Genomic DNA, 14,967 nt, shown 5'->3' with positions numbered 1-14,967 from the left:
CCTAAAGCCTGTGCTGAATAGATATACCTGACTTTCAGGAAGCCTTTATATCTAAGTATTTATTTATAAAGCAAATATGTTAAATAATTATTCCATTGGTAAGTTTTTATTTTATATTATTTACGTTAGCAAAGGGTCTTATCTCAAAAGTTACTTTCTTGGGAATAGTCTAACAATGTTTACCTTTGAGTTTTATTTGTTTTTGTTTAGAGGGTTTTGAATTAGAGGTAGTTTTTTGGGGATACACTTGATACATAAAGTGATCAATACCTATGAATTGCATTGCTTGTGCTTTTACTATTTCTCCATTCAGGGAAACTCTCTGTACCCACTTCTTCTGAGTACTTGGGGTAGAGCAAGCAGTGAGAACACAGAACCCACGTTCATGGAGGTGATATTGTTGGATTGGAGCCAAATGATAATCTCTGAAATGAACTAAATGAATGAGAATGTCTTAGATTCACATCTAAGTTATAAGAAATATGAAGAAAATAAACAGAGGCAATGGTAATAGAAAATAAGTGGGCGTGTGTGGATGTGCTCATCTTAGCAAGGAGTGGGAATGGTACTGGGAAGGGATCTGATAACCTGTATCAGCTCCTCCTACCCTTCCAGCGCCATTTCCTACCAACAGTCCTGGTATATAAATCATACCTTCAACTCCAGTTTAATTTAAAGTAGAATTTTAAATGAATTTTAATTTTATATGAATTTTAATGTCAAAGATATATTTGATGTTAATACATTTTCATTACTTCAGCTGTTTGATAAAGTGATGACCATGTGTGTAAAGAGTTTGTTAATATTATTCATTACCATAGGATATGAATATGTTACTAGTGAACTGCTGAAACACTAGTAATGCTTTCACTTCTTCCTGGGAATGTGTGAAATTTATAAGGTGATATTTTCACTTTTAGAATTTAGGTTACAAATTGGTGAACCATATCCAGGCAGCTCTATTTTTTTTTCTGTTTAAATAAGAAGCTGTGCATTGAAAGTACTTTAAAATCAGTTGTGGAAATATTCATAGTGATTGTTTCTCACTCTAGGAAAAGTTGAAGGCATCCCAAGAAGTCAGGGGAGACTGGAGCTTTGGACAGCAGCAATAAGGATAAAATGCTCATTTTAGATGACATGCTAGTTTATCTCCACCAGTTCTGCCGAAGAGCTCATCCTTTCTCTTGGTCGCCATTCGAGAGTGTGGGCTGACTGGCAGGGCTTGGAAAATGATTGACAAGCTGTTTGCCTGCTGGAGTCCTTCAGAGTACGCAGGCCTGGCAAGGATTTCCTGGCAAGACTTGGAGCCCCTAAAGCCCCATTAGGATCTGCCTCATTATCTTGGGCTTTCTTCTTTTTAAATCTCTCACTGAAAAATTTAAAGGTATAGTCCTCAAAAGAAAAAGAGTAGTTGAAGAAACCATATGCTGAGTCAAATTAGTGACAAAGTTCATCTCATCACAGAAACTAAGCAATATATGCTTTTTACCTCTGCATTGCTATACACAGCACCTAATATAACCCTGTCATTTCTCAATAATGAGAGGCAGGAAGTGATGGAGAAGAAAGGCAAGCAGACTGTTATGTTCAGACTCCAGCTCCAACAATTCCTTGGTGAGACGGGAGTAGTAATACCTGCCTCAAGTATTGTTGGCAAGGTTAAATGAATCTTTCTGTTTCTCTGTTTCTTTTATACACAGAGCATTAGGAAGCATTAATAAGTGCCCAATAAGAGGAGAGAAAACAGAAATATTTTTTATGAATAACTTACAGCTTGGCATGCTTTTGCGTTTTGCAAGAAATGCATCGCTGGATGGTTGACTGATTAACTCCGTAGACCCCAAGCCATGTAAAAGTTCCTCCCACTGAGATTGTCCAAAATGTGTGTCGCCTGTGAGGATCTATATCAAAGCTATGAGGTGAGAGAAGTGAGCGAACAAAGATTATTTTTTAGGGGATTAGGTCACACAGCTAAATCTTTATAAAACATGGAAAAGTAGCATTAGGCATACTCAAAAATATTTAGTCGAGATCCATTTGTTGATTGCTCTAATACCCTGTGAAATCCACCAGCTTGAGCTGATCCTCGAATGAGAACTGTTAAGAAGCCCACAATCATAACAACCATTTGAAATGCATCTGTCCACACGACTGCTTTCAGTCCTCCCTGAAATGGAGAGAATGGATGTGAGTTCTAAAAATGAAGCCTGCACATCTTCCAGCTCTGCTAATATGATCTATGTTTCCTCCCTCCCTCCCTTCCTTTTTTCTTTCACTTTTCATCCTCCCTTCCTTCTTTTGTTTTCAGCACAGTTGCTGAGCACATTTTATGTGCCATGCATGATGTTAAGCATGGGACTAAAAGCAACAGATTTCTTCCTTAATTTCAGTGTTTATAATCCAGTGGCAGAAGCAGATACTACATAATAATATATTAAAACTGTGGAAAGTGCAACTAAAAAAGACAGGTTGCTATTGACACATATACTATGGAGTCCAGACCTGGTCTTAAGATAGTGTCACTGGAGCCAAGTTCTGAAGAGTGAAAAGGACTTTGCCAGGGACAGAAGACACAGAGGAGAGGGGAGCAGCAAGAAGAAGCGTGGCTTCCCTGAGGAAGTAAAAGAAAGCTAGAATGTACAGATTGAGGACTATACGAAGTGCTCATAGGGAGGCTGCTGAATTTGCTAGAATCAGGAACACACAGATTATGACAAGGCCACCTAAACAATTTCTTAAGAGCAGTAAGAAAGCATTAAATAGATCTATATGGTGAAAACTTTTGTTTGTTCCACAATACTTTCAGTGATGGTTGTGTGGACAACACATAGAAGAAAGGGAGTTGAGAGACCAATCCAGGGTTTATTTCAGTAGTCCACATGCAGAAGGATAACAAGCTGAAGGAAGGCAGGGATAGAAAGAAGCTGATACATTTGAAAGATATTTGGGAGGTAAAATCAACATAGGTTGTGATTAATTGAATACAAGTGAGGAGGAAGTGAAGATAATCACTCAAGCCTGACTTGTGCAACCTGAGATTTCTTTTTGTAAAACTAGTGACAGTGAATGAAAGAAGAAAAAAACTAGGAAGGTATGATACATTCTGGATATTCATGGAGAAAGAACTTGTAAGAGCTAGAGGATGGTCAAATAGTGGGGTGAGCAAACAAGAGTTTCAGGAAAACAGAACTAACAGTACAACACAGGATAGCGTGATTGGAAAGGAGGTTATGGAGGTGGTTAAAATCACTGGGAGAATCTGAAAACCAACCAACAAACAAAAAAGAAAACAATATCTGAGCCCCATTCCTGAAGATTCTGAATAAATTGAGGTCTGGGATAGGAATCAGTCCTCAGTGTTTTTTGATAATTCCCTAAATGATTCTAATGTACAGTTCTAGTTGAGAACATGTGGACAGGAAGGAGACAGGGAAGAAAGAGACGGATAGAATAACCCAGGTTGTAAACCAGGTTATAACCCACATATAAAAATCCCCTAGGACTTTGGTGAAGGTGGAATGAGCAAATTGCAAGAAATTAAATGAAGTGATGTATTTAAAAGAGCTTTGAAAATGAATAGCACTATGAGAATGAAAGGACATGGTATTTTTAACAATAAAAAATAGAATTATCTTCCCCTGTTACTCCTCCAGAGTGTCAAGAACTGTGAAAAGATGACAGGCTTCATCTTCACCTTAAGAAGAAAGATGATATTGGGGTTGTCCCATCATTTCTTTTTAAATTAAAATTAAAATGCAATTAAAAAACCATGTATTGAAGTTCCTGCCAGAAGCACCAGATTTGTATATGCTCTTCAAATCCTGATTTGAGAAATAGTCAATTTCTTAATGCCCACCTCCCAAATAGTGGCATTTCGATTTCCTTTAAAGACACGAAAACTTCCAAACCGAAATCTCAGCATCAGATTTAGTGATATGAAGACCAAATGTCAAACCCTTTGGTTTTCAGAGACTATTTTACATTGGTTATGCAAAAATATGCATAAACCTGAACTTCAGCTAGACATGAGGCAAGAGAACAAACCACTTTATCCAATATGCCTTAAAAGATAGATTATAGCCACCATGAAAATTGCTCTGACTCTATGATTCCTTCACATAGCAAGACACACACCCACATATACCACTGATCAGAACTGTGCCATAGTGTCACTTAGATATTTAGTCAGTGTTATCTGAGATCCAGTGTTTACTAGATTGCATACCCTTAGATGGCAAGAATCACTTCTTATTTTTTTAATCTCTTTCCACTGTTTGTTTTAGGCTAGGCAGCCACGGGATGATCAGTGTAAAGAGACTCCAGCAGATTTGAGTAAAAGTGTTAGACAAATAAGCCACCATTTGGTGAGAGAGGGGATCCTCTAACATGGCTAGAGAGCAGAGAGAAGGAATGGGTGTGGTGGGAAGAGATTAGATGGGTGGATTTATTCAGATAAAGAAAGGTTTTCAGCACTAGGCTGAGGAGCTTATACTTTATCCCATAAACAATGGGAAGTAAGAAGAGAATTAGGCCAGTCAAGTGGCTTGAAGAAATTGATGTTTCAAGATTAATATGTCAGAGGCAAGCAGGAAGGAGGGAAGCACTGAAAGCAATTAAGAAGTAGTAGAGTTAGTTCATTTTATCTTGTGATTATTAAAATATCTGGACTTGTTTCTGACATGTTTCTTTTTGGTTTCTATTTGTTCTATTTTCTCTATGCTTCCCCCTCCCCTTGCTTAAAGCAGCTGAGGTTTTACTTATTTTGTTTTAATTCTATTTTTCTCACTTTGACCATTTCATTTAAATGAGCCCCCTTGAAATTTTACATTTAGAGTCTAAATTTAAAAAATGTCAATTCAAGGATCATAAAATATTTAAGCTTGATTAATCTCTTCCTGGTTTTACATACTATTGTTGTCTAGTTGAGGATTATTCTTTTTCTTAATCCCCAAATTACATATAATAATAACAGTTATTATATTTTTAATATTATATATTTTTACATGTAATATGTAATTTGATACTAGATAAATTACACTGTACTCAAATTATTATTATCATTAAGTACCAAAAATTGTTTGGCTAGACTTTCTAAATGTTTACTACTTTATTATATTATTACTTTTTTAAAATATAAAACTGGATAATTTTTCCTCTTCCCACAGCACCTCCTCTAGGTTTTTCTCAGGTGAAGATATTTTAGTGGTAAGTTCTCTTGGTTCTTGAGGGGCAGTTCCTGAAATATTGTTTTGCTAAATACACAGTTATAGGTTGACAATTGTTTTACTTCAACATTGTGAAGATGTTATTCCACTCTTTCTGTCTTTCCCTATTGCTGCTGAGAAGTCAGCCTTTAGCATCCGCAGCAATGTATGTATCTCCTTGATCAATGCAGGGCCAGGTATGTCTGGACAACTAATCTCAGATAAGGCCAGATGCTTAAGGAGCAGGAGCCTATTTTTAACCTAGGGAGGAGATGTGTGCCTGGAATAGAATGGTATGGTAGTGAGAACAGTATGGAAACAAATTAAGATAACACCTCATAGTGTAAACAAATGGTGGGAATTGCAAGTACGAAAAAGAGAGGTAAGAGCATTTTTTAGTTATGTATTCTCATGACATATGTTAAAAAGAGTATGTAGCATGCACATAAAGCAAAAATACATGTAGATCTGCTACATGATAATATATCAAGTAATTTATTTGTCTATATAAAGGAGGGAAGAGAATCCAACTATCTGGGAACAACTGCCATATTCTTAACTGGTTGCGTATAGCCTTTTTATTGTATATGGTGCCAATGACTCAGAAGAATAGAGATTCCCATTGCATGGCATGGCAAATAAGAGGTGCTCAATGAATGTTTGTTAAACTGAACTAATTGTAGCAATTATATAAGCACGTTGTTAATACCACCCAGGTTCCTTGGTTAAAGATTGAGCATGTGTACAATCCAAATCCATAAAAAAGAGACAAAAGCAAGCTGTGGAATGCTCAGGACAAAATACCAGCCATCCCTGATTATTCATGTATGCGTTTTGTATTTTTCAACCATTAGGGAAGTATAAAGTCTATTCATCATGTATAATCACTATTAATGAACAACTTTTTTTCCTCAGAAGTTGCATTGGGTCACCTAATCCTCTGAGCAAGGAAGTATTTTATTCATTAAATCTTCTCTTAGCTGTGGCTTTCTCAAATGAGCTCAGAGTTTAAATTCCACTAATGGTTGATACCAAAAATAATTTTAAATAAAACAACAGCACCTTCCATAGGAAACTGCAACAGATAAGCCAGCATACTTCTGTTTAATTTTGGAATAGCAATTTCTGCTATATTTAGAAGCCCTGCTGCTGGAGATTTGCCCCTTATCCTGTATTAGGAGATAGTGCTAAATCCTTTTTCACAGCTGGGTACATACCAGAGTACAGTAGAATGTGCAAACGATTCCTGTTGTAAACACAGAACCCCAGATATCAAACCCAGTCACTAAAAAATGAGAAAAAAATGTTGAAAGAAATTTCTCTGAGAAAAGCAAAACAGCAAGCTTAACAAGGAAAAAACCAACATTTTGGTCAGTGTTCTTTGTGGGCAAATGAAAATCAAATTAGAGTTTTCTCTTAAGCTCCATTTTTCTCACCTCTGATAAAGATTATTTTATTACACTGTTACACCTCAACCTAGTTAATAAATTTCATATAATGTTAAAAGCCAAATTTTTCCTCCTAAAGTTCTGGAGCTTCCAATCTGCACCAATTATTTGTATTTGTTTTTCCTTAACAAAGTTAGTGTGAGTACTTTGAAACCAATTAAGCATCAGCAATGAACTGATATTTCTCAATATAAGTAGATACCCTAGTTAAATTGAATATTGAGAACTTTCCATCTTATAGGTATCATTATGGAATTTATTTCATTTTTTCCCTTTTTGTTTCCAGGATTCTATTTTCTCAAAGGGGTCAAATATAAAATTTGAAGTAATTACTTCAAGTACATTTTATTATTGTACTCAGATTATCTACATTATGAAATCACTGAGAAATCACCATCTATTATACATGACCTTGCTTAATTGTTGTGCCTATACAGTACCAAAACTGCCATCATTACAGTGATTAGAAAAACAAAACAAATAACAATTAAATCGTGTGTTTGGAACCATGTGAGCAAAATCAATCGTTTCATTACTTTCAATGTTCAATTTTGAGAGCTTTATATTGTGACTCCTACAGTAATTCAAAGCACCCTAAACACAAGAATGTCTCCCCAAGATGCTTTATGTGTATTTCTCAAGGCAAGAAGGCAGGCATAAAAATGGTGGTGTGCACCCAAGGAAATGTCAAAAACTTACCCTGATTGAGCGCTAGGGCGGGAGCATACACCACCACTCCTGTGTAGAGAATCTGATGGAGAAACAATAATTAGGTGAACATTGAGAAAAGTGACATGGAAAGAGAAGCTACCCAGAAAGTTCTTTATTGACCTTAGAGATATATTTCCTTCAACTTGTTTGCTAAGCATTTCATTCCCATCCACTCTCATTTTGAAGTTGTTGAGCACTGTAACTAGTTTGAATAAGGGATATAAGGATTAGATAGAGGAATACCTAATAGGGTTGGGCTTTTAAGAAGGCTGCAAATTTTGAGGTTTTATGGCTAGATTTTGTGTATTTCCAAAGAATAGAAAAATGGCCTTCAAGTTTTTAATTCCTCTCCCTCCCTCCCCCATCCACACATCACAATGACACAAATGTGTTTCAGAGGTTTGTAAAATATGGATGTTATAGTGAAGATGGAAAGCGTCCATGAGAAGGAAGTACCATGCAGAGAAGACTGCAACATGGATCATCCACACAACAGTACACCTTCTAACTCCGAGAGTGGCAACCATACACTGAGGGAAGTGGGTGCAGTTGTATTCCATTTTTAAATGAAATTTCACCATTTAGAGATGTATGTGAGGGTTTTAAAAGGCAAAATACCTATGAACAGGTCAAGGAGCATTGTTTTCCTCCTTTAGTCTCCCTCAAATCCTTCAGTACCTGAGTGGGAGTTTTGACTAAGTAACAGGAAGAAAGGTATCTTTCAGCAGAAAGTACTTCCTGAATAGTGGAAGTGCACCAACAGGGTGACACAGGCAAGCTGGAGGCTATGTGAAGGCACCCCAGCGCCTGGGAGGGAGGAGAGGTGCTCAAAAAAGTGGGAGTATTGGCTTGGAAATGTTGCCTTCAAATGAGTTTCAACAAAATGAGTCGTTCTGGTTCAACTCAGCTAGTTTAAAGAAGAAATCAGTTAACAGACCATTTATTTTTTTTATTTTTATTTTTTTACAATCAAAATGTATGGATTTTATTTGGATTCCTATTCAAACAGACTGTCCCCCCAAAAGTTATACTGCATATTTTATGATATTAAGGAATTGATACTAGTTGTTAGGTGTGAAATGATATCATAGTAATGTTTCTTAAAAAAAAAGAGGCTTGCCCTGGCTGGTGGCGCTCAGTGGATTGAGCACCAGCCTGTGAACCAAAAGGTCTCTGGTTTGATTCCCTGTCAGGGTACATGCCTGGGTTGTGGGCCAGGTCCCCATTTGTGGGCATGAGAGAGGCAATTGACTTATATTTCTCTCTTGCACATCAATTTTTCTCTCCCTCTCCCTGAAAATAAATAAATAATATCTAAAAAAAATTAGTCTTTTTTTTCCAGCTCTCTTTTATTTTATTTTTTTTTAAATACATTTGTCTCTGCCTCCCCCCAACCTCTTTCCCTTGCCCCCTCCCTCCTTCCCTCCCTCAGCTCTTCCCCTTTGGTTTTGTCCATGAGTCCTTGCTATATGTTCCTTGACTTTCCCCTTCCCTTCCTTTTCTCCGCCCCCCTCCCTCCTTCCCTCGTCTCTGTTGATTTCTTTTCCTTTCAGTGTTGCTGGTAACAGACCATTTAATATCTTTATATCCAAAGCAACTTGTACAGGTTAATTAAGAGTTCAGATGACTTTTAAGCAAATGCCTTTTTCTGTGGTTTATGATATGCACTGATTTATTATTTGTGTGTATATATGGGGTATATACAATGGGCAACTCTTGATGTAATCATATATCTTGAAAGTGCTATCCTTGAAAGAATGGAGTTTCTTCTTAGTATTGTCTCTCTTTTAATTGGATTATCTATTCCTGAAATAAACAACCTGTATCTTGTCAGCCCACAATTCCACATCTGCAGCTGCCCTTAACCTTACCGTCTGCACAAGGTAGATGATCGTTGCTGCATAACGAACTGGTTTGTTGAATCGTAGTTGTAAATACTATAAAGAATAAACAACATGCAAAAAGCCAGTGAGTTTCACGTGCAGCTGCTAAGGTGGTCTCATTTTTTTGGTATCCCTTTGAGTTTAGTGCTTTGGATTTATAATGTGATTTTATGCTATTTAATTGGCAGAATAGGACAAAAATATGGACTGTCTAAAGTCAAAGATATATTAAAATTCAATTCTTGCTCAAGCTTCTCATGATGGTCAGGAAAGATAAACAGGTTACTAGGGAAAAAAAAGTCCAGGCTTTTTCTCAGGGTTTTTCTACTGGATATACCAAAATCATTATTTCCTTTAATATTCCCACTGCTCCAAAATTTACTTCAGGCCTTTATTTTACCTTTCCTCAATTACTGCAGTAGCTACCTAACTGATCTCCTGAATTCCAATCCTTCCCACCCATTTTATCGACCACACATCAGGTTGTATTGATTCTCCTAAATGGAACTCTGTTTACATCCCTCTTTTTCTCAAAGCCTTTAATTATTCTGTATCATGGAAGCTTCATATTCTAAACCATCTATTATTTAAGCCATACTTTTCTTATGTTAAGACAAACTAGAAAGAGAGTATGGAGAAAAAGATAGATTGAAAAAAACGATCAGAAATAAGAGTCCTTGAATTCTAGTGTGAGCTTTGCCACTATCTCACTCTTAGATCTAAAATTCTGGTTTCTGATCCATGAAATAAGAGAGATTACTCAAACTGCATAATTTTACATCTGAAAGAACATATTAAATCATTCAGTATGTTCAATGGTCATCTTCAGTGTGCCTGTCACTATTACTACAATCAAAGTAAAATGAAAGTTCAATGGAAAAACTGCATGTTTCTGGGCTTCACAGGTCATGATGTTAAAGTATTTTCAAAACCCCAAGCCTGATCTAGACACATTCTTTTCCATCTCACGAAATAACCAGACCACTTTTCATTTGGTTCAAGCCCAAATAACATTGGGCCATTCTTTACTCCTCACTTTCTCTCAACTGCTCACATCTAGTTCATAAAATAATCCTGGTGCCTACCCTCAACTTTCAAAACATTCATATTTGCTCGCACCATCTCCTCTGTTGCCACTAAAATACCATTACCTATTGCCTAGATTACAGCAATAGCTTCTTAATTAGAACCCCTGCTTCAGCAGTCAAAACTCTATAATCATTCTCAGCATGCAGTTAGTATAATACTCAAAATACAAATCATATCATTTTATTCCTCTGTCTAAACACTGTAATGATCCATTTCACAGAGAGTATGAGCCAATCCTTACAGTGGCCTAAAAGACTTCATAAAATTGGTTCAGACCCTAAATATATATTTCACAACAAACATTTTGTAACATCACTTACTATGCTAAAATAAGATTCAGAAATGATATCTTACACCTATACATCTAATTTCTCAAAATTTAAATACAACTGTTATGATATCACAAATGTAACTTAATGGAGAAGTAAAAGGAAAGAAACTTACTAAAAAAGTAGTCTATAATGCTTAAAACCACCATTAAAAAGATATACAGAAGTAATATTCTATGTAATTACAATAAGAAAGTTTGAATTAAAGTGAAGTATGGAGTTTAGAAGCCTTTTAATTGCACAAGTCCAAGAAAAATGAGAGAGCAGGTAAATACTAGCCTCTAAGCTAGTGTTAAGAATAAATAATAAACTGGATTTATCAGTGTATGATAAAAAAAGAGAATAACATCAACTGAAGTAGAGACAGCATGATGAGGCTAATTATAAACTAAGTGAAGATAATGCAAATGCACGATATTGCAAATAAGCTGAGCCTAATATATAACTTGAAGGTGAGAACAATTCTTTATGTTTTGACATGGGACAGAATAGTGGCAAAATAGTACAGATGGCATATCTTAGTCTTGAAATCCCACTGCTATTGCTGTGTAAATCCCACCCCAAAACTCATGGGCTTAAAAATCAAGGATTTATTATTTCTCATAATTTTCAACATCAGCTGAGTGATTCCTCTGCTTGTTTCCCTGGGCTTTTGTGGGGTTGAAATCAACTGGAAGATGAGCTGGGTGAGAAGGTCTAAGGTGGCCTCATTAACACATCTGGTAGTTGGTGATGGCTGTTGGCTAGGGTGTCTTTGTTTTCCTCTGTGTTTCCATTCATGATCCAGAAGCTAGACCAGCAGGAACAGCTTCCTGACATAGCTGTATCAACACAGCATTCCAGGAAAGCAAAGGCAGAAGCTCTGAGCCTAATGAGGCCTAAGCTCCACACATCATTTCTGCCGCATTCTGTTGGTCAAAACAAATCACAAGGCCTGTCCAGATTCAAGGGTTGGGGAAACAGACTATACCCTTTTTGGTCTTTATTACTTAAAAAAAATCCTGGAAAGATTTATGGATAGGGAACAGAGAATGGAAGATGAACAAAGAAACAAATTCAAGCTTCAACAGATAGACAATAATAATAATACAAAACTCTTACGAGGGATTTACTGTTTGTCAAGCTGTATTAAAAGTATTTGCATATGAATGTCAACTGTAACTGAAAAATAAAAAATAATAAAAAACATTTGCAAGTGATGCCACATTTACTCCACAGAGACATCCTTTGAGATAGGTGATTTTATTATCACTATTTTACATATGTAAGAATTAAGTACAGAGAAGTAAAATAATTTTCCCAAAGTCACACAGCTAGCAAGTGGCAGAGCTAGCATTCAAAGCCAAATAGACTGAGTCTAGAGTCTGTACTTTTAACCCCCATACCATATTGCCAAATTTCATAGAGTAAGAGTCAATTCCAAAATCACCTCATATGCACTTTACATATAACCTTCACTTCTTATTATTAAGATATGGAAAATTTAAAAATATGTGGAGGTCAATAAATTTTGTAAGTTAAATTCATATAATGCTATAGGCGTTCCCATATATAGATATATTTTATTTTATTTTAAAAAATTTTATTTGTTTATATTTATAGAGGGGAAGGGAAGGAGAAAGAGAGAGAGAGAAACATTAATATGTGGTTGCCTCTGGCATGCCTTCTACTGGGGACCTGGCCCACAACCCAGGCATGTGCCCTAGACTGGGAATTGAACCCACAGCGCTTTGGTTCATAGGCTGGTGTTCAATTCACTGAGCCGCACCAGCCACGGCCATATATGGATGTATTTTAAAACAAGAGGTAATTAACTTCTTCAACCTATATTTGTCCCATGGAGGCACTGATATTGTAAATGTTTTTTTCCATTTTTGTACTAATTTAATAATTAAAACAGAGTCTCAGATCTTCACAGTTTCATATTTGGTTCAATGTTTTATCTCCAGTGGTGTGCCCAGGACATAGTAAGTGCTTAACGAATATTTGTGAAGGAATGGTTAGTGGTACAAATGATTTTCACATTTGGGAATGTTTTAACAATGGAAAAGCTGTTTTACACTTAACAAAAGCTTCATAAAAGATGGCTGTTATTTTCTATGTGGAAACTGGAGTTGATAAGAGCTAAGTAACATACAACGGCATCCTGCTGTTAAACAATGGATTTAGATATTGAATTTGTATTTTCTGACTCTAAGTTCTCTCTCTCTCTCTCTCTCTCTCTCTCTCTCTCTCTCACACACACACACACACACACACACACACACACACACACACACTGACATACAGACAATTCTTTCTAAAATGCTAGCAATGTCTTTGGGAGTCCAAATTTAATAGATGAACGGAAAAAAGAACTAGAATATATTTACACTTTCAGAAATACTCTAATGAATGGTTGTATCTGTAAATATATTTTAGGACTAAGCATAAATTTAGTCATTCTCTCTTGAATCTATATCCTAGGTAGTGACTGTTGTATGACCCAGTCCTGATTACCTTCTTTTAGTGGGAGGGGAGGTTAAGGTTGGATTTTAGGAATATAATCATCTGCGGAATCAAAGTTTTAAAACCTTCTAGGCAGTGCACAATTGCCTGAATGCCTTTGAGGTCTAGAGTAATCCTTTATAATCATTTAGCCTTACAGAAATACAAAGAAAAAAAGAAAGGTCTGTTAAGAGTTCTCTGCTCTGACTTAGTAAGGATGATGTTTGATAAGGAAAATAAATGCCTTTTCCATAGAAACTTTATTAATCACATTTAAATATTGGACTTACATATCCAATTTTCAACTTGATATTTTTCTTCAGAGTTATTGCAAAGTCAAAACACTACTACCTCATTTTCTTTTCATTAAAATAATTGCCATGTTTGTTTTGTTTAGCAATTCTTTCCTACTAAAATAGCTTTTAATTTTTTGAAAACATTACCATTTCCCCCATTAAAAACTGGAGCATAGTAATAATTTGTATTGGAGTACTCAACTCTACTATCTAATGGAAAGAAATACAGACAAAAGTAGGTCCTAGCAAGGCTTTACTCACTATGCAATCTTGACTAAATCATTCACCTATACTATCTCTGTTTTCTTAGCTGGAAAATGACAATATTCATGGTATATGTTCTGCATGAATTTCAGAATGATGCTAATAATAATGCAAATAATAACTTCAGGATCTCTTTTATTGAGAATCTCTTAAAGTTAGGCAATGCCTTAGTTGTTTACATACAGGTTCTCATTGTATCACTGAAATAGCCTTATGGAGTTGACTCTATTTTGTTCCACAGATGAAAGAATAGGTATGTCTGTATCAAAAGCTTAAGCTTGCCCCAATAATATTGTAATATATTTTCTTTAAAATAAGTGAGTAATTTTCAATTTCCACATGTTATCATCAAGATGTGTGTTATTAGTCCTGGTTGGTGTGGCTAAGTGGAATGAGTGCCGGCCTGCAAACCAAAGGGTCACCAGTTCAGTTCCCAGCCTAGGGCACATGCCTGGATTGCAGGATAGGTCCCCAGAAAAGCAACCACATATTGACATTTCTCTCCCTCTTTTTCTCCCTTCAGTCCCCGCTGCCTATAAATAAATAAATAAACAAATAAATAAATATTTCTTTTTAAAAGGGGGATACGTATTGTTAGAGGAGAACAGCAAGAATAACAAAAAAATTGTTCAGATGGAGAGAGAATACCAACTCCTCCCAAAATAAAGAATAAGGGCATAGTTAGTTGGCTTACCTCATAAGTGCTGGTGATACCGGATTGGTAGAACACGGGCAAAAAGAGCTCTGATGTCAAGATGATGACAAAAGTATAGGCAATGGCGAAAAGCACAAAGGAGGCCCCAAAGCGGTAGACATCTGAAGGGGTCCCCAGGACAGTGACAGCTGACATGAAGCTGGCTGTCAGAGACAACGCTACAGGACCAAAGTTCATTTGTCTTCCCCCTACAAGGAACTCTTTTGAAGTTGCCTTCTTTCTCTCCTTAACAGCAAAGAACACCCCGATTCCAGAAGAAACAATAATGAGGGCTACAAATACGAGGTAATCCCAAACGACAAAGCTCTTCACCTCCATGCTGGGAAGTATGGCACCAGATAATTGCTTTCAACCAGGCCTCAGGGAAAAGTTGGTTCTAAACACAAAGCTCACTACAGCAGATGTTTTGCCCAGAGAGCAGACTGATTCTGTGAAGAGAATGATGACCAGATGCACTTTATGGATCTTCAGACACCAAGTTGTACTCAGAGAAGATCTCAAAAGTTGACTACAGAGAAAAATCTAGTAACCGTATTGATAC

The 14,967-nt window shown here is 36.3% G+C and overlaps 1 protein-coding gene across 1 annotated transcript in view; it reads right to left on the bottom strand.

Annotated features, from left to right (window-relative positions):
• Positions 1 to 14,750, bottom strand: part of SLC5A12 (solute carrier family 5 member 12) — a 39,452-nt gene extending 24,702 nt beyond the window's left edge. The window contains exons 1-6 of the mRNA XM_054586250.1: positions 14,406 to 14,750; positions 9,235 to 9,300; positions 7,352 to 7,403; positions 6,422 to 6,489; positions 2,013 to 2,167; positions 1,772 to 1,912 (exon numbers count right to left, since the gene is read on the bottom strand). Coding sequence (XP_054442225.1) covers positions 1,772 to 1,912; positions 2,013 to 2,167; positions 6,422 to 6,489; positions 7,352 to 7,403; positions 9,235 to 9,300; positions 14,406 to 14,744 — 821 coding nt within the window. The 5' untranslated portion in view covers positions 14,745 to 14,750. The remainder of the gene's footprint in view (positions 1 to 1,771; positions 1,913 to 2,012; positions 2,168 to 6,421; positions 6,490 to 7,351; positions 7,404 to 9,234; positions 9,301 to 14,405) is intronic.
• Between the last annotated feature and the right edge of the window lie 217 nt (positions 14,751 to 14,967).

The sequence above is a fragment of the Pteronotus mesoamericanus genome, unplaced genomic scaffold (assembly GCF_021234165.1).
Source record: "Pteronotus mesoamericanus isolate MK-2021 breed Mesoamerican mustached bat unplaced genomic scaffold, CSHL_Meso_final contig_90, whole genome shotgun sequence".
Taxonomy (NCBI): domain Eukaryota; kingdom Metazoa; phylum Chordata; class Mammalia; order Chiroptera; family Mormoopidae; genus Pteronotus; species Pteronotus mesoamericanus.
The sequence above is the reverse complement of the archived record's forward strand: the minus strand, read 5'-3'. Positions and strand labels throughout refer to the sequence as shown.